Source organism: Populus euphratica, unplaced genomic scaffold (assembly GCF_000495115.2).
Source record: "Populus euphratica unplaced genomic scaffold, PopEup_1.0 scaffold21.1, whole genome shotgun sequence".
Lineage (NCBI taxonomy): Eukaryota > Viridiplantae > Streptophyta > Magnoliopsida > Malpighiales > Salicaceae > Populus > Populus euphratica.
The window spans coordinates 1280336-1298775 of record NW_011499887.1 but is presented as its reverse complement, the minus strand read 5'-3'; the positions used below and the strand labels follow the sequence as shown (position 1 = coordinate 1298775).

The 18440-nt window shown below is 35.7% G+C and overlaps 4 protein-coding genes and 1 long non-coding RNA gene across 7 annotated transcripts; 3 read left to right on the top strand and 2 right to left on the bottom strand.

Annotated features, from left to right (window-relative positions):
• Nucleotides 1-1318: 1318 nt before the first annotated feature.
• LOC105130568 (uncharacterized) lies at nt 1319-2674 on the top strand. The gene is made up of 2 exons (XR_843256.1): nt 1319-1486; nt 1810-2674. It is a non-coding gene; the product is annotated as an uncharacterized LOC105130568 (long non-coding RNA).
• Nucleotides 1766-5043, bottom strand: LOC105130569 (pentatricopeptide repeat-containing protein At3g29230-like). 2 transcript variants are annotated; one of them, XM_011033132.1, is made up of 2 exons: nt 3390-5041; nt 1766-1850 (listed from the first exon to the last, which is right to left on the bottom strand). In XM_011033132.1, exon 1 carries the CDS (start codon nt 4916-4918, stop codon nt 3416-3418), a length of 1503 nt encoding a protein of 500 aa, XP_011031434.1. In that variant the 5' UTR covers nt 4919-5041; the 3' UTR covers nt 1766-1850; nt 3390-3415. The 2 variants fall into 2 exon arrangements, with proteins under 2 accessions (XP_011031434.1, XP_011031435.1); XM_011033133.1 differs by lacking the exon at nt 1766-1850 and having other exon boundaries at nt 3085-4131; nt 4243-5043.
• An 81-nt stretch (nt 5044-5124) lies between these two features.
• On the bottom strand, nt 5125-10092 carry LOC105130570 (eukaryotic translation initiation factor isoform 4G-1-like). The gene is made up of 9 exons (XM_011033134.1): nt 9791-10092; nt 9264-9335; nt 8944-9039; nt 8517-8690; nt 8135-8232; nt 7887-7974; nt 7446-7796; nt 7113-7355; nt 5125-6563 (listed from the first exon to the last, which is right to left on the bottom strand). Exons 1-9 carry the CDS (start codon nt 9932-9934, stop codon nt 5529-5531), a joined length of 2301 nt encoding a protein of 766 aa, XP_011031436.1. The 5' UTR covers nt 9935-10092; the 3' UTR covers nt 5125-5528.
• A 1692-nt stretch (nt 10093-11784) lies between these two features.
• Nucleotides 11785-13990, top strand: LOC105130567 (phospholipid hydroperoxide glutathione peroxidase 1, chloroplastic-like). The gene is made up of 6 exons (NM_001319793.1): nt 11785-12027; nt 12425-12501; nt 12689-12750; nt 13411-13529; nt 13613-13780; nt 13961-13990. The coding sequence occupies exons 1-6, from the start codon at nt 11785-11787 to the stop codon at nt 13988-13990; spliced, it is 699 nt and encodes a 232-aa protein (NP_001306722.1).
• Nucleotides 13991-14804: 814 nt separating this feature from the next.
• Nucleotides 14805-17822, top strand: LOC105130566 (Major facilitator superfamily protein). Of its 2 annotated transcripts, none has more exons than XM_011033129.1 (4): nt 14805-15636; nt 15716-15817; nt 16856-17026; nt 17146-17822. In XM_011033129.1, exons 1-4 carry the CDS (start codon nt 14980-14982, stop codon nt 17761-17763), a joined length of 1548 nt encoding a protein of 515 aa, XP_011031431.1. In that variant the 5' UTR covers nt 14805-14979; the 3' UTR covers nt 17764-17822. The 2 variants fall into 2 exon arrangements, with proteins under 2 accessions (XP_011031431.1, XP_011031432.1); XM_011033130.1 differs by having other exon boundaries at nt 14805-15640; nt 15720-15817.
• Nucleotides 17823-18440: the final 618 nt, after the last annotated feature.

The window sequence follows — 18440 nt, the reverse complement described above, 5'->3', positions numbered from 1 at the left end:
AGATATTAGAAATAAATTTCAAAAAATAAAAAAAATTATTTATATATATTTTTAAATAAAAAATACTTTAAAAAACAAAATGCTTTAAGAAAATAAATAGGCTAGCTACTGTTTGTTTCCATGCCAGACTTTTCAAAATGCCCAGAAACACCATGTTACTTCGAACCCAGGCATTCGAGGTCTGTGACCTTGAACTCTTCCCATGTTAATGATTCCTGTCTCTTTTATCGCAATCTGTGCTGATCAAGTCATAAATGGCTGGCTAGATTGTGTCCTACACCTCTCCCACTTGCCCCTTACCTAGCTCCTGCTGCCTGCGATTAATAATAGCCCCCTTGAAGGATTTCTGCTGTAGCTTCAACAGTATACCCTTTACGAAAAAATAATGGCTGAAGTTGTGCTCTTCGATATTACGGAGGAAATAATAAACAGGCTATGTTCCCTAACTGCTCAGGAGGTTGCACCATGGTGGGGGGCTCAAGGATCAATTAATTACAGAAGCTCGACAACACCATCACCAGGATTAAGGCTGTGATTCAAGATGCCGAGGTGAATGTTATTTTAGTATAATTGTGGAAAATTGGTTGATTATATGTTGTATTGTTATATTTATATAAATATATATTTATTATTAATAAATATTTGATATATTTTTAATATTTATATTACATCAAAATGTTATCTTTAAAATATTCTTTTAAATACTAAATAATTATTAGAGTCATATATATTAGTATATATTATGTTTCTGTTTTTAATAAAAAAAACAACTATTTTTATAAGCTGATATATAAATAATACTTATAATTAATATGAAAATAATTATAATAAAATATACACACTAAACATCTAGATGAAAATTTTATATAAAAAAATTATTTATATTTATAGAAAGATTTACACAATAGTTGTGTAACAATAATTATGTAAGTTATTATTAAATTTAAAATTTTTAAATTATTTTATATAAAAAATATTTTAATATAATTTTATTACATGTCATTTTAATTAAGGTTACAGTAACAAAATATAAATTAATTACTGAACTGTCTATGTAATTTTTTTAAGGTTTTTCAATCTTATAAAATAAATTGTTTGATATAGACTTGAGTTGTTTAACTCAATCAACTCATGCGTGTGAAAAATAATGTCCCTAAGATTGATGCGATTTAAGGTTCTTGATTTATTAAATGTAATAATACTTGGCATCAAAAATATATTTTTTTTAGTTGTTAATTTCAAGTTTCATATATATATATATTTTTGTTCTTACTTAAGGTTTGCTTTCAATATTGATTGTCGACGTTTGTTTGTTTGGCTTTTTTGCTTCCATCAATATCCAAACCTTGATGTTTTCTCTTTGAAATTTGTGGTCACTTGTAAGAAGATTCTCCAAAACTAGTTAGCAGGACTTGGCTTGGGAAGTACTTGTGTAAAACTTATTTGAGATATCCTAGCTATCGAAAAAACTTACCTGAGAAAAAAGGTCTGTACTTCTCCAATATAAAATATATATTTTGGTGATCAAAATCACTTTCTTTTCTGATACTACACGTAATATTTTGGATTGTCCTGTTTTGTTTTATGGAAATTAATATTCATGTACAAGTTTAAAACACGTTGAAGGGTTTCTTTACATGGTTCCCTGGAGAATATCAATGCATTTGCTTTTTGGAATATGGCCTTTTCCAGTTTCTCGACGGTAGATATTAGTTCATTGCATAAGAAGAAAAGCTTCTTGTGATTTGCTGTATAAACATCGAGAAGAAAAACATAGCAATAGATGCTTATTTCTTTATTTTGTTGCAGGAGACTGCCGATTACGCGGGAATAATAGAAACTCCAGAGGGAGCAAAAGCCAGGGCTCTCTGCCTAATGCTAATGGGCGTTCAGAAATTAAGGATCTTGAACAAGTTCGGAACAAGAGGCAGAAGAAGGCAGACAAAATTTCTTATAAGAAGAACAGAGGTTCAAAGAGTAGAAAGTATAGTAAAAATGGGAAAAAAAGGGGGCAAAGTTAAGAAGTAAAAGCTGTCAGATTTGATCACATCTTGAGGCACGTCATCTTTAAGAACAAGGATGCAGGAACTATGAAGAAGTTCAAATTCGGATTGTTCATGATTCTACTCAAGAGGGCCTTTAAGAAGAGAATTCGAAAGGGGCATTACGAAAATTAATTTTGATCTCAACGAATGTCCGTAAGCTATTTATATGGAGAGCATAGTTTGTTAGCACACTGTTTTCAGGCCAAACGCAACATTTAGATTCTCCAACCGTTCAGTTGTTGAGTTTTCCATGGGTGCCAGGCCTACGAGCCCAATGGCAGGAGAAGCTCCCCCTAAAGAGCAATATGTAAAATCTTGGCAGGGGCAGACTCTTTGGTATTTTGAGCTGAAAATTTTGCACATACGTTGGGAAAAATCGAACTCAGCTCTAGAAAAGTCCAAATTTTGATCTTGCAAATGCTAAATTGTTGCAGAAAGTTAAAAGTAATCCCAGATGCGGACTTGTATAAACCAATGGAAACTTTGAAGTGGGAAATTAGATCGCTTGTTAGCTACCTGTTTGTTTCTGTACTATAGTTTTGAGTACTCTCTCCTCATTGTATTGCTTGTGTAGTAGGGTGAGCACCTACTTTGTGCCTTTTGATAATGGAACTTTGATTTAGGTGATTGCTCCATGGTTTTATTAGTCTCATTTTGTATATGACAAAGATGTGGAGGATGACATCATCTTCTGCATAGTGATAGGTCACAGGAGTTCCGCTTTTGCATTTCCTGTTCCTTGCCGAAGAAAAACCTGGTCTTGCCTAGTAGGTTAACATGATGATTCTTGATTTAGAACTTCATCGAGCTTAGTTTTTTTTTTCAAGTTGGGTAGAGTTAACCTGACAGGTTAATTCATGATCTAATCAAAACTTAGGTGAGATCTGGTTTGATTTTTTCAAGGAATTACAGAATCACATCATTTCAAAACGTTTTTAAAGAATTCGTGCTATTCATGGCTCTGAGTCTTGGACCAGGTTATGGGTTAGGCTTAGATTTCTTGTAGCTGATGGGGAAAGAATAAGCTAAGACCAGATCATAATAAGAAAATTGTCAGTGTTATTAGAAAAATTGGGACAAAATAACATAGTCATGAGATCGCTGAGTATCAATGATAGGACTGCACCTAACTATTTGGGCTAGTGGTAGGCACACCTCCAACTAGCAGAAGGCAAAGTTTTTCCTTGACACAAGGCCAAGATCAATTAGGCATAGTTTATCAATGCAGTGCACCGCAACAAAAACATTATTTTTTATGTTTTTTTAGATGAAATGCAGTTTGCACCGCTGTGTACTGTGTTGCTAAATGGGCAAGTAGTAAAGAAACTGTCTCTCAGAATTGGCACCACCACTCACATTTTAGCCGATTTTTACCCAGCCAGGAACTTATGAAACTTCCCATTAACTTCAACCACACTGAATCCAGCTGTTTTAACAATGCCTGTGTCATTCATCATCTCTCTCCATTTGTTCGCTTCTTCCCATTGACCACATGATGCATACAAGTTAGAGAACATCATGAGCTCTCCATCGCTAAGGTAGTTACCCCTGGAAGAAACAAGCTTTACAACTCTCTCACCAACCTCAAGATCCTGATGAAGTATACAGGCACTAAGCAAAGCACCCAAGATGGCTTCTCCTGGCTTGAATGGCATAGTTTTGATTAGTTGTAACGCGCAATCAAGATGCCTTGCTCTACTAAGAAGATCAACCATGCATCCGTAATGCTCTATTTTGGGAGATATTCCAAATTCCTTTTGCATACTATAAAACAATTGGCTACCTTCTTGCACTAAACCTGAATGGCTACAAGCACTAAGCAAGCCTATGAAGGTAATATCGTCAGGCCTTGTATGGTTCTCTCTCATCTTGTTGAATATATTGAGAGCAGCATAGCCATGGCCGTGAAGTGCAAGCCCGGAAATCAATGCATTCCAACAGTAAATATCCTTAACTTGCGACTTATAGAAAACCCGTAAACCTTGCTGTATGCTTCCACATTTGGCATACATATCAATCAAAGCTGTTGTTACATGGGGACTTGATGCAAGTCCGTTATCAATGGCATATATGTGTACCTCGGTTCCTTTTTTCAGCGATCCCGAATGGGCACATGCAGATAAAACACCGGTCACTGTAAGATGATCAGGCAAGCAATTTGTAGTCTTCATTTCGTCAAACAAATCAAGAACCTCACCATATAGTTTATTTTGTAAAAACCCTTTTACCATTGTATTCCATGTGATGATGTTCTTCGCTGGCATTTCCCTAAACAAATCACAAGCTCTTTCCATATCTTCACCTTGGATATATGCCGATATCATTGAGTTCCAAGAGACTATATCTTTATCTGCCATGTTATCAAAGATACTTCTCGCAGACAGTGTCTTTCCAATGCTTGAGTACCCAGAAATCATGATATTGAAAGATAAGAGGTCCTTTAAAGGCATGGAATTGAATACTTTGAGTGCATCATCCATCTGATCAGTAGAAGCATAGGCATCTAAAATGGAATTCCAAGCAACCACATCTTTGACAGGCATCTTCTCAAACACTTTACAAGCATCAGCAACGCAACGATGAGACCTGTACATGTTCAGCAGAGCAGTTTGGACAAAAACATGGCCGGAGAAACCTGCTTTTATTGTCTGGCCATGGAGGGCTAGCCCAATACAAGGACTAGACCACCTCCCTGCTGCTTTGAGTAAAATAGGGAAAGTGAAGTTATCAGCATGAAAGCCAATTTCTTGCACATTGACATACGTTACCATAGCTTGAACTGCATCACCACTGAGCACGTGTTTCTTGATAATCTCATTCCATTTTCGCATTTCAGGGGAGGGCAAGACGCAGTTGTAGGCCAGGCCTGCCATTTTTAATTGACAAAACAATCTACCGCGGTTCCTAGGTTTTGCTTCTCCGGTCCCCTGTAACCTGTTCACTGCTCCTTTCACTCACTTCTTTCAATCTAACTGACGGATTTTGCAAGGAGAAAAGCCAGACAGGCAACTTGTGAGGCAAAAAATTGTGGACCAAAAGATTCTCAAAGGATAAGGTGTTCATTTAAGCTACAAGACAAGAAAAAATACATCATTTATGAAGAAAATTGGGCCCCTTAAATGGGCGAGTATCAAAATTTTCAACTGTGTTACATGACTTGAAATCTAATGTAAGAAACTGGAAAATGTGAAAAGTCTTTCTTTTATCTCGAATGTCCCGGGGGAGACTTAATAGGCACTCGAGAAATACAAAAGCTTTATGCTTTTAACATAACAAGCAAATATCATGGGAAAACCATGGAAAATGTACAGCTCAATTAAATTATCTGTTGTTCTTCCTGGTCTGCTTCTGATATGCGATAATCTTTAAAATCGGGAAAGTTTAAGTGAATTTTGGAAAGCAAACGGGCAGAATGGTTTGGTTTCGTATGCTCCACAAAGCTGCACAGCTTGCCATTTAAAGCTAAGGTGCACCCTGCCCTAATTAAGAGACCAAACTCTCACATGCCTGAATATTAGAACCCTGTGTTGCCAACACTTCCTGCCCTGAAGGGTTTGAATTGATGCTTTTCATGGCACAGTCAAAGATGGCTTTCCTGAACCTGTTATCTTCCACCTTCTCCAGAAGCTCCTTCACGACCTTGAAGTCCAGACCCTGGACCACAACCAAGTTCCCGAGAATCTCACCGAAGTTATTTGGTGCTTTGGGTAAATCAATGCCAATATCATCCAACAAGGAGCCATAAAGAAGGCAACCAGTTCCAATATCTCTTGCTGTTAGGACATTTTTAGTGAGCAAGAATTCAAGAAGCTTTATGACAGGTCCCACACATGGCGGGCTCTTCTCCAGTGCAAGGGCAATAGCTTCTTTAGCAACCTCAGGGTGAAAAGCTGGATCTTTCAACTCCTCCACACATTGCAGTGCTTCATCTAGAATTTGAACACTGAAATATTCTTCCAGCAGAGAAATGGTTTTTCTGCGAAGATCATCAGGATTTGACCTTGTAGTAGGAGCTAGTGGCTTCTGAGAAGGAATTGCTGGCACAGTTGGAGCAACAGGCTGAGGAGTTTGACCTGCAAGTTCAGTTCTCGTATCAAAACCAGGTCGGGAAGGAGTGCCACCACCCTGCAATAAGGAGTTTGTTTTCCCATCTATGACACCACCACTTCCCTGAGGTAAAAGTCTTGCATTAATCGATGGTGATTTGTTGATCAAGGAAGTGGGGATACGCCCAGTGGACTGGGTTGAGCCAAAATTATTTCCCCTTGGCATTGTTCGAGTTCGAGGAACTTCCCAGTTGTCAGAATCAAGCCCGGGCATTCCAGGCATTTTCATCATCCCAGGCATTCCAGGCATCATACCCCCTGCACCAGGCCTGCCAATGGGGAAACCACCAGGACCCACACCCCCAAATGCTGTAGCATTACGACCATTTCTCATGACTGCAGTTGCACCTGGACGCAATCCAAGATTCTTCTCTGCTTCTGAATGGATTTCAGAGATGGTCTTTGCTTTAACCTATAACAACAAGGATCAGCACAAAAACTTTCAGTGTTTCAAGTATGTTAGAATTTAACACGTAATTTAATGTTTCAGTTTTAACAATTTACAGAATTTCAGCAGATCTCGTATTCATGGAAGAATGAGAACAATTTCAAAATGGGAGACTACAAAACATCCAGGGGTTCTGTTAATTTTCAACCTCAACTACAACTTTATAAAATACCCTCCCTTTGATTTTATACCATTGCCTTTCTCCATTAAACTATCAGCATTACCTTCATATTCTGAGCTTAGTTTTACAATATAAATAGTTGAGGGTCTTAAAATGATATTTTAACTTTTGCAATATCCCCTGAGTTTTAAAATATTTTCAATCACCCACTAAATGGTGAAGTATCTTAACAGAGATAGAACAAACCTAAAATTAAGTTTTCGTAGTTTACCCTTCTCAAAATATTACCATCCTCTACATGAGTAGATATGCTGAAAAATCACAACCCCCTGTGCCCCCACCCCAAAACAACAGGGCAAAGAAGAAAAGTAGGGAGTGCATGGAAAATTAACCTCTTCACGCCTAGGAACCCAGCTGTTGGCCCGGAGATCAAGAACATCGCGAACCATGAACCTAAACCGTGGTGCAAGTTGTGGATTTGTTGTCAGCTCCTTCAGCCTGCTGAAATATACATCATTAACTTGCCGAGCTTTTGGATTTTTATCTAGTTGCTTGCCTATGGTGTTAAAAAATTGGCATATTGCCTCGACATTCTCTTCAGCTGGGCATGTCTTATTGTCATCCCCCAATAGTTCCTGCATTGCACAAGATACACACATTTAATCACTTGGCAGTCTAATCATGGCAAAAAAAGAGTGAGGAGAAATTTTGATTCCAAGAATGACCTGAACAATATGATGGACAATCTTTTCAGGCACCATCTTCTGCTTCAAAAGTTCCCCAATAAGGCGCATGTTCCCAAGAGTTCGCAGCCTAACCAATCGTTCCTTATCCCTGCGTTCCATTTCTTGTTCAGGAGCAGTCAGCTTGCTAATATCTGCCCTCAGATTGTCATCACCTTCAAATGCCTCCTGGCAATTGTTCAAAAGAATCCGCTTAAAAGTGATTTCTTTCCCACCAGGCTCATCAGATGGGAATGGAAGGAGCTTCTCATTAAGGTCAGAGCATAAAAGAGCATACATGGGACAGAATGTTGGCTCCAGGACTGCCTTGTCAAATATTAGAGAGATAACACCCTAAAATACAAACAGCTCCAGTTATATTATTGACTATAAAATTAAAAATCACTGAAAATCTGAATGACTGAAGATATGTACAAGGGGAACCTTTAAAATATCAGGTGTTGTGATTCCAGAATCAATCAGTTTCCCCTTGAGAACATCAAACTTCTCTGGTGTCAATTTGTTTAATATACTGCACAGAAAATAAAGCACTGGTCACAACATAAAGCACTAAAAGAAACTTCTCCACTGAACACATTCAAAAATCGTTTCCAAGGGCAAAGCCTCTAAAAATCTGGGTCCTTTTCTTTTAGGAATGTTGGAGTCAGCAGATCAACTAAATGACTAATTACCCTTTCACTGTCTTCAAGACACGTTCCTCCTCAGAGAGAGTCCCTCTTCGAGCTGACCATGGCACTTCAGCCTTGATCAGAGCAGGAGCAGGCCCTACCTGGTTTGAACAAGATGTTAATACCCTTATTTCAAAAAGATATTGAAATCAGGCTAAACGTGCATTAAAAATGGCAACCAAAATCATTTCCAAAGGGCATCAATTATTCTTTCTTTCGTTACAACCAAAATCTCATTCTCCTGTCACGGCTATCTATGAGAGAGAGAACCTCCATGTTGTATCAATATCAACAAAAAATTTATACTAAAACATAAAGACAGTATTAATACATTTTGCATTATTAATAACTATGAATTTCTAACTGAACTAACTAGAAATTTTACCCCTTTATTAGCAGTGATTTGAGCCCTTGCAAACTGGGAGTTGAGCTGGTCTTGCCGATTGGAGAACTCCTTATTTCCTCGAATTGCTTCCAAAGATTTTTCCTCTCCAAAAGCTCCAGACCTATCACGCCAATCACGCTTGTCTGGCTCAGAATAACGACTTTGAGATTGAGGCTACACAGAGCAGAAAAAAATATATTAAAGTTATAATTGATTAATAGCTATATACATAAACATAAGAAAGGACTTGTCATGAGAAAGTTTGTCCAGTCTACACACAGGCACAAGCACCGATATGAAAGCAAAAAAGAAAAGGGAAAAAGATATAAAATTACAAAAATCACATCTTGACAGCAACACCTAATTTTGACATGTAAAATAACAGTATAAAGAGAGCATGAAGAAAAGATATAATCTGAAAACTTACACTGCCATCTGCACGGCTCCAAATTTGATCATCACCAACAAACTCAGACTCAATTTCTTGTCTGATCTTCAGAATATCCTCTGGAACATTTTCAATCTAGAAAAAAAGAGCAGCTACGTGATGATAGATGTAACCGATTTGCTTTAATTAAATAGGAAGCATTAAAGCAGTTACTCCATGTTACATACCTCAGCAAATTAAAATAAAGGGGAAAAAAACTACCCACAGTTTAGCCTTAAACTACAAAATAAGTCTTCTAACTAGCACTCAATAATTAACATGACAAAAAAAAATTTAGGAAAGCTGATTGTAACACTTACCTCTTTAAACTGCAGCAGCTGGTTTCGCGTGTAGCGAATGCGCTCATGGTCTTCAAACCGCAAGTCACCAGTCTATTCCACAATAGCGATCAATCAGATGAATCAAAAAACATATCATACAACATGCTGCTGCATCCCCTAATTTTCTCTAAAGGGGTGTTTTCATGTAATGTAGGTTCTTTATGGGCATCACTAAACTCCATGAAAACCAACCTAAATCCCACATACAACAATTACTTTTTGTCCATATTTACAGAAGGTAGCACAAAAACTTAAGTGCCCCGCCAAGAATTAGGACAATTCTAATCATATTCTCACTTACAATTTTCACACCATGCCGAAGATGGCTTCTTTTAAACAAAATCACAATATTGGCAGTAAAAACTTGTAAACAAAAAAAAGCTTTTAACGTAATTACACAATCTAAACCACAAATAACTGACAAAAACAATGGAAAGATTGAATCTTCTAAAAAACCCAGATCTAGGAAGATGAAAATTGAATTAAAGATTGAATCCTTTCGGTACCTGGAAAGAGGAAAAGGGTTGAGAAGCATCAGAAAGAGAAGCAGAGTCAGGGCGAGGGGTGAAGAATCTGGTGCCACGAGTAGCACTACTGCCACCTCCTCCTCCTCCTGGTCTCAAGCTTATCACCGTCTGATCTGCCTGCATAACTCAAACTTCAATTGCAGGGTTTTAAAATTTAAGATTATTTTTAAATAATTTGGGATAAAAAGAAGGAGAGGGTTTTGGTTTTTCCCTCTCTGTCTGCAAGAGAGAAAGAGGAAGCTGAGGCTATGAGAAAAAACCCTTTTTATGGTGTTCCTGTACTAGCTGTTTCTTCTTCTTCTTCTTTTTCTTTTTATTTATTTATTTATTTATTTTGCAGTATTGGAAAACTATCTAAAAAAATAAAATCTATATATATTATCGGTTGTCTTTTATATATTTAGTGATCACTTGGAATTGTGGTTAAATTTATTTTTTTATCAAGATTTAAAATTAATTTTTATTTAAAATTAATTTTTTAATCATTTTAGTAAATTAATATAAAAAATATATTATTTTAATATATTTCTAAATAAAAAATATTTTAAAAATAACATATATTATATTTCTAAATATATATTAGAAATTGTTTTCAAATTAAGGTGAATGAAGTTGACGTGTTTTGGGCTTTATTCAGCCCAGTTCCTTCAAGAGAGTGCCTGGCCCATCGCATCCATGTGGGCTTGTGGCAAGGCAGAAAGTTGTCAGGGTTAAGATGGAGTTTGAGAGTATAATAATTATTGTTATTTTTTATTTTTTATTTTTAAAAAATTATTTTATATTAACATATAAAAATAATTAGAAAAAAAATGGAAAAAATTAATTTAAAATAAAAAAAATAAAATCATGGATAATGGATGTAGGTGAATAATGGCACAATACATGGATAATGGATATATTAGTGGATAGATACTAGGCAGCGTTTGGTATTATTGAATGGAGTCAAGATACATGGATATATCAGTGGACACGTGGACCAGTGTTGCTTGACCTGGGTCGCTTTACTATCCAGGATAGAATTTATGATTAGTATATTAATTATGGCGTGGATGACGATTTTATTTTTATTTTTTGCTATGACATTATTTTTTGGAATAATATTTATATAAAATTATTTTATTATAGTTTTCCATAGAATTTAATTTATTTTTTATAAGGATATTTGTTTTTTTTCATGGGTTCAAATACTAGAAACAACACTTAAAAATAAAAATCGCTAAAATCATCATATTATATAAAAAATACATTCTTAAAATCATTTGGGACTAGAGTCTACTCTTAATTGAAGCGGACTTAAAAGTATTTATTTTCATGGAATTAAAAAAAAATCTAAAACTCAATGTATAGAATGATTTTAATATATTTTTATTTAATGAAAAATAATGTTTTTGAATTAGTTTATTAAGAGTGCATCTATCATATCAAAGAGAAAATTAATAATATTTCTCCAAATCATTAATTTAACTCCACAAAATCGAGCATGTCATGTTTTTTTAGTGAATATTTAATATTGTAATAATTTTTACAATTAAATCTTAAAAAAATATTTTTAAAAAAAAATACATAAACCTAATTAAAACTACTGCGAAATGGATACGTAAATGGTTTTTTCAACCTTCACCAAAAGGGGAAAAAAAAAAAAACATGAAAGCTTGCAATCTGATGTGATACATATCAAGGTTTTTCAATGCAGCAATATTTTTATTGGATATGGGGATTAATCTTTCAAATCCAGGGGGTCAACACTCAGACAATAGACTCATCCATGTAACTATGTAAGAAAATCAAGCAAGTAGACAAAAGGCAGACTCGTGGAACATTCACCTCCACCACAGACTTCACCTCAGAAAACCCAACATCGAGTTCCAACTTCCAGCTCCAGTTCACATGCTATAAGGACACAAACATCAGCTTCCATCTCCCTAGAAACTCTCACCAACTCCCAGAATCCGCTGATCAAACAGTAGTACCACATGGCTTCCTTACCTTTCTCCTGTTCATCCGTACTGGGTTTGAAAATCGATCCAAACCCTACAAAAACGGCTTCCTTTGTCACTTCCATCAAGCCCTCACTTGGGCCTTCCAAATCTGCTTTTTTGCAACGTGGGTTTTCTTTACAGTCTCCAAATCTTCCTGGGTTTGCCTCTAAGGCCAGGTCCTTTGGTGTTTTTGCTAGAGCTGCTACAGAGAAATCTGTTCATGACTTCACTGTTAAGGTAGTAGCTCTTTTGATGAAGTTTTTTTTTTTTTTTTTACAGTGCTGGTTCAACTGTTCAGTTTATCACCTTTTTGAGTAATGGAAGCTGGGATTTGTTTTGATTTCTCTTGCTTGATTTAGGAGTTTGGACTTGATTGTTCATGAGGTTGTTAGGTCTGAACTTAGTAGATGTAAAGATAAATCTTTGCTGTTTGAATTGGTAAAAGTTTTGAACTTGAAATGTTTTTGCACTTCTTGGACTGGTAGAGTGCATAAGAATCAAGAGCTTTGCACTCTGGAATATTGTTTTTATGGCTGTAAGATTTGAAGATCCTAGATATTGATTCATAATGAGCCCTGAAAATATGAATATGTAAAGTGAGGAATAACCTTTTTTTTCCGTTTACTTGATGCAGGATATTGATGGGAAGGATGTTGCTCTTAGCAAATTTAAGGGGAAAGTTCTCTTGATTGTTAATGTCGCTTCGAAATGGTACTCTCTCCTTCGAGAATGCTTTATTCTGTGATCTGTTTTGTTCTCTCATAGTTGGTTGATTAGCTTAGTTTGTTACGTGTCTTGTATATGAAGAATATATATTTCGAAGTTGTACCAAATTTTTATTTATCTACTTTTTTCACGACACTTGAGATCTTATTGGAAGTTTTTGTTCTGACTCCAGTGGTTTGACATCATCAAATTATTCGGAACTCACACACATATACGAGAAGTACAAAACTCAAGGTAAGCTAAATTTTTGTGAGGAAAGCATTTTGATTTTTGGCTTTTTAGTGCCTGCAACCTGATTGTTGTGGAAAGAAGTTCTGCTTTTATAAGCTTAATACCTTTACGATGAGGCTGTCGATGGAATTGGTGTGATCTTTCGCTCTATTTGATATCTTCTTGCTTTCTTTTGGCACCCAAAGCCTTCACACATCTACAATAGGTGGCTCAATTTGTATGTGGGAGTGATAGGGGAGTGGTATTTGAACTACTATTTGAATAGGGAGTTTGTGCTCGTCTCATGCATGTTATATAGATTTTAATTTCTGCTAGCCCGAGTTAATGAGCAATCTAATGTTTTGTCATGCACCTGAAGCTCTTCTGACATTGTATTCATGTGGTGTCCTGCAACTAGTGGACATTGAAAATCTCCTGGATCATAGCAGGCTTCTATCTTTGTTAAGATTGTAAGAGTAACAATATTTTCAGATCAATAAATTTATGGACACCATATTAATATAATGAAGAGAACATCCCTGGGGACATTTCGATATCCACACCATTAAGTAGCCTATTTGCATCTTCTCTTTACTTGATTTGAGAAATTTAAAGCAATAGTGAAAAGATCTCTCCTTCATTAAATTGATGAAGCTAATCTCTATTATGTAACTTTCATTGCAGGCTTCGAAATTCTGGCTTTTCCTTGCAATCAGTTTGGTGGGCAAGAACCTGGATCAAACCCTGAGATTAAACAATTTGCTTGTACCAGGTACAAAGCAGAATTTCCAATATTTGATAAGGTTAGCGAAATTATTCTCTCCTATTTTTGTAAAATGTCTCTTGGAAAAAGAACAATTTAATTACTCAAGGTGTTGCATGACAGGTTGATGTGAATGGACCAAGTACAGCTCCAGTCTATCAGTTTCTGAAATCAAGTGCTGGAGGATTTTTAGGTGATTTGATCAAGTGGAACTTTGAGAAGTTCTTGGTGGACAAGAATGGCAAGGTTGTGGAGAGATATCAACCAACAACATCACCTTTCCAAATCGAGGTACACTTTTCTTCTCTTTCCAAGCATTTGGATTTTCTTTGAATTCTTCTATGTGTCATGACTGATATGAAGTGGCAACATCTCCTCTTATAAACCATGCCATCTGCATACCAATCCTGCCTTCCCATTTCAGGTATCAACCAGCTTTCTTAAATTTTTTCTTCTCTTTTCCTGTTACAGAAGGACATTCAGAAGCTCCTCGCGGCATGAATGATTGCTGGCAGCAGTGACATGTATGAGATGTATCATCAGTACTCATAGAAGAAACACAAATCAATACATGTAAATTTGTGCTCCAGTCATAACAGTTCGTTTATATCCAAATGTTTTCTGTAATAGGAATCTAATATAATAGTGTTTCAATTGCCAGAAATTTGTGAAGTTTCTTTTGTTCGTTTTGTCGTCGTGTTCCACTTCTTTTTTGAGGCCGGCTGTGAAGTGTTGATTGATTTTCATTAACCGATAATCTGAGATTCTAAGAGTGTGTTTTTGCTTGATAAATATTAAAATAATATATTTTTTATTTTTTAAAAATTATTTTTGATATTAGTATATTAAAAAATTAAAAAATATTAATTTGAAGTAAAGAAAAAAATAAAATAAAATTTAATTTTTTTTAAAAGCATTTTTCATACATAAAAATAAATAAGTTTTAAATTGAGGTTTTTGTATTCTAAAAATATTCTTAAAATAATATAATTTTTTTAATCGTATTCAAAGGGATCGGCATACCCTCACATGCTTTGAAAAAACAGAGAATATCAACCGAGGAATCCAATTCCAACTGTCGAATGGCGAAAAAATATCATTTAATTGACAGGGTTATGCACGGATATTCCCGAAGATCCATTGAAATAAGACTTCCTTGGACAATTTGGGCAAGCTGAAAGCCTCTCCTGTCTTCCTGTTTTGTGGGTTTACTTTGTGTTGACATCTTTGGTAACTTTCCAGAGAGGCAGATTTAATTGGTCAAATACTCATGGCGAGTTGTAATTTTATATCCACGCATGGATCTCCCCCCCTCCGGTTTCTCTTTTTTAATTAATTAAGCAATAAGCACACATGGGGGATCCTGGAGTCCCAAACCTCGTTCTCAAGTTGTTGAAGTCAACACACATTGCTTCTCAGGTTCTCATTAACGTTTTAATTCTCAACAACCATAGCATTTTCAATCCCATACATTCCTCCAAGTCTTCAACATGGATCCTCTTGAAACTCGAGAGCTAGTGGAGAAATCTCCTACAGATTCCTCAAGAAAAGATGATTGTCAGTCATCAAAAACATGTTCAAGAACAAGTCCTCTCTACATCCTGATGGAGCCATTTCAATGGCTGCAAATGCTGTCTTCTCAGCTAAACCCCACATTCATTTTTGGTGTAGTTGTGGTGTATGGTTTTAGCCAGGGCTTATCTGGATCTTTCTTTAAAGTTGTTACAGACTACTACTGGAAAGATGTTCAAAAGGTTCAACCATCAGCAGTGCAGTTGTACATGGGCTTATATTATATCCCATGGGTCATGAAACCAATTTGGGGTCTCTTTACTGATGTATTTCCTGTCAGAGGATATAAAAGAAGGCCATACTTTATAGTGGCTGGTGTTCTTGGTTGTGCCTCAGCGTTGATGATAGCTCTTCTTGGTAAGGTGCCTATTGCTGTGGCTTTGAGTTGCTTGATAGGTATAACTGCTGGGGTTGCAATAGCGGATGTGACCATTGATGCCTGTATTGCTAAAAACAGTATTGAGATCAGGGCTTTGGCACCAGACATGCAGTCTCTATGTGGGTTTTGTTCTTCACTTGGGGCTTTGATTGGTTACTCTTCCAGTGGTTTTTTTGTTCACCATCTTGGACCTCAGGCAGGTTTATATATTTCATTAAATTGATCTTTCCTTTCTTCTTGTTCTTTGCTTGATAGCGAAGTTCATGCTTTTGCAGGTAGCATTGGTTCTTTTGGCAGTCCCACCAGCTTTATTGATAGTGTTAGGGTTTGTGATCTATGAAGTGAGGTCTACAAGTCTCCAATCTGAGAAGAAGAAGGTAACAATCCACCTTGTTTTCATTGTTCTTTTGATTCTGCAAATTAATGAACTGGAACAACCTTCTCTCCTATCAAAAACTGCACAAGTGCCTGACTTACCTATGTCAAGGACAACTTGACTGTTTGTGTATCATGGAGTGCACTGTTCATATAGCATTTTCCATTTCAACTGTTCTTGCATTCAAGATATGCTTATGGCCTTTGTTTAAGTTGAATTTTCTTTGCCAATTTAAGCCTTTATAAACTGTTTGCAGATTAGCACTCGGGTAATTCTTGATTTCTTGCTTTACCTTTTCCTAAAAAGATCTTCATGGAAAACGGGTCATTAGATATCTAATTTGTTGATTTACCTTGGGAGTAATTTCGGCAAAGGTCGAGCTGGTTGAAAGCTCACATTAGAAAAGCTATCCTATTGTCATCAGATATATTAAACTAAGCACTAGATTCCAAGCCATAACATCAGAGTAACCATGTGTATGCCATTGTAATGCAATGACAGAGCCTTGCTTTGAGATACTACGGAACTATGCTGCCCTGTTATTGTTCTTTCAAGTCTAGAAAGAAAAATGGTCTTGCATGCATGTTAGTAAATTGTATCAGTTGCTGCCTACAATGAGTTTCACTTGGAGTTCTAACTGATTCCTTTTCCGTCCCCAGATATCAACTAGTGATTAAGAAAATTAAAAGTGATTTGATCTCTCTCGAGCGTCAAACCTGCTTCCTAGAAACCTCCTTACATTATTCACTTGCATTCAATTTTTTTTTCCTGGGTCCTAGTTGACAGAAGGGCTGAAATTTCTTCCTAATTTAAGCAAATAGAAATGGTTTAATTATATTATTTACAGACAGTTAGCTGTTCTCAATTTGAAACACTTTAGGCCAGTTCATCGTCGACTCTGTGTTCTTATAATTGACTTTTGTTATTAAGGCACTGACAGTTCCTCACTCGAAAAACAGTCACTCGTTGTCTCTTTTCTTTTATTCTGATGATAATTGCAAAGTAAGAGCCCATGACTTCAGAAATAATATGTTTGCAGGCAGTGGAAGGCTTACAAATAGCATTAAGGGGCATGTCGAAAACTATTAAGCTGCCACAAGTGTGGAAGCCATCACTGTACATGTATCTATCTTTGGCTCTCAGTATAAGTACTCATGAAGGGCACTTTTATTGGTATACAGATCCTAAAGCTGGTCCTGCATTCTCACAGGTTCATGCTACTTTCTATAAACTACTCATCTCGAATCCTTTGACATGTCTTGGCATTGTACATCACCTTAATCATAGTTAGCAATTCTCAATCCAAGGTTTTGTTTTTCCTGTCAACAGGAGTTTGTCGGGATAATTTACGCAGTTGGTGCATTGGCTTCTATTGCTGGGGTTCTGATATATCAGAAGGCTCTGAAGAACTGTCCATTTAGAAGCCTAATCCTTTATGCACAACTCCTATATGGCATGTCCGGAATGCTTGATCTCACCTTCGTCCTTCGATGGAACCTAGCCCTTGGAATTCCTGATTACTTCTTTGTTATAGCAGAAGAATGTGTCTCTCGAATCATATCCAGAATCAGGTGGATGCCAATGATTGTGTTAAGCACCCGGTTATGCCCTCTAGGCATCGAAGGGACATTTTTTGCACTATTAATGTGCATTGATAGCCTTGGCTCCCTCTCTTCCAAATGGGGAGGAGGAGTTGTTCTTCATCTATTTCATGTCACAAGGACTGATTTCACAAACTTGTGGCTGGTCATTCTCATAAGAAATTTTCTGAGGTTTGCAACACTAGGTTTGATTTTTCTTGTTCCCAGGGGTGATCAAGCAGATAGCTTGATCCCGTCGGATATCTTGACAGCAAATTCTGCTGCAAGTCTAGATGATGATGGCTTGGAACTTGTTCCTGTTAAGGAGACAAGCGAAGAAGTCCAGTTGCTTATTGACGAAAAATGATGTGCAAAATTTTCGAATTGAGGGTCTGATATAAATACTTTTGATTCTTTGAAGGACCATTTGAGCATTTGATTAATTCTAGCATCAAGGTATCGTACAATGGAGCTCAAAAATACATTAAATAGATTTTTTTTAGTGTTTTATGATGATTTTAATGTTCTGATAATAAAAAAATAAAAAGATTTGAAAATAATAAATTTTTAAATAAATTTTTAAATAAAAAATTATTTTATAAAACATATAAAATATTATTATATATCTTGGATTGTGTTTATGCGATGGTTACATATTTAATACTAGAACTTGAAGCAGTGTTGTAAGATTGAATTAATGAAAAAAAATCTAATTTTTTTTTCAAAAAAAAACCTAAAACAATATCTCATTAGAGAGTTTATATAAAATAAATAACATATCATTTAACACAACACAACATGATAATTGATGATATATATAAAAAAAAACAATATAATAATATAATCTATAAAATGAATAATTTTATACTTTAAACAAATTTGTTTCTCAACAAAAAAAAATATAAATTTATTTTTAAAAATTAATCTTCATGTTACAATATTTTTTATAAAAGTTTTATAATTTTATAAACTCATACCTAGATCAAAGCTCAACTTGAGCACGGGCTTTATAAATTTAAACATAAAATTTGTTTTATTTAGAAC

Bases quoted from the DNA above. Each gene is read 5' to 3' on its own strand.
- LOC105130570 (XM_011033134.1), bottom strand. From the start codon at position 9,934: ATGCAGGCAGATCAGACGGTGATAAGCTTGAGACCAGGAGGAGGAGGA. The intron at 9,040-9,263 runs GTAAGTGTTACA...CTTTTTTTCTAG, and splicing joins AGCTGCTGCAGTTTAAAGAG to ATTGAAAATGTTCCAGAGGA. The intron at 7,975-8,134 runs GTAATTAGTCAT...TTTTCTGTGCAG, and splicing joins GTCTTGAAGACAGTGAAAGG to TATATTAAACAAATTGACAC.
- LOC105130569 (XM_011033132.1), bottom strand. From the start codon at position 4,918: ATGGCAGGCCTGGCCTACAACTGCGTCTTGCCCTCCCCTGAAATGCGA.
- LOC105130566 (XM_011033129.1), top strand. From the start codon at position 14,980: ATGGATCCTCTTGAAACTCGAGAGCTAGTGGAGAAATCTCCTACAGAT. The intron at 15,637-15,715 runs GCAGGTTTATAT...ATGCTTTTGCAG, and splicing joins TTCACCATCTTGGACCTCAG to GTAGCATTGGTTCTTTTGGC. The intron at 15,818-16,855 runs GTAACAATCCAC...ATATGTTTGCAG, and splicing joins TCCAATCTGAGAAGAAGAAG to GCAGTGGAAGGCTTACAAAT.
- LOC105130567 (NM_001319793.1), top strand. From the start codon at position 11,785: ATGGCTTCCTTACCTTTCTCCTGTTCATCCGTACTGGGTTTGAAAATC. The intron at 12,502-12,688 runs GTACTCTCTCCT...TTCTGACTCCAG, and splicing joins GTTAATGTCGCTTCGAAATG to TGGTTTGACATCATCAAATT. The intron at 13,530-13,612 runs GTTAGCGAAATT...GTTGCATGACAG, and splicing joins AATTTCCAATATTTGATAAG to GTTGATGTGAATGGACCAAG.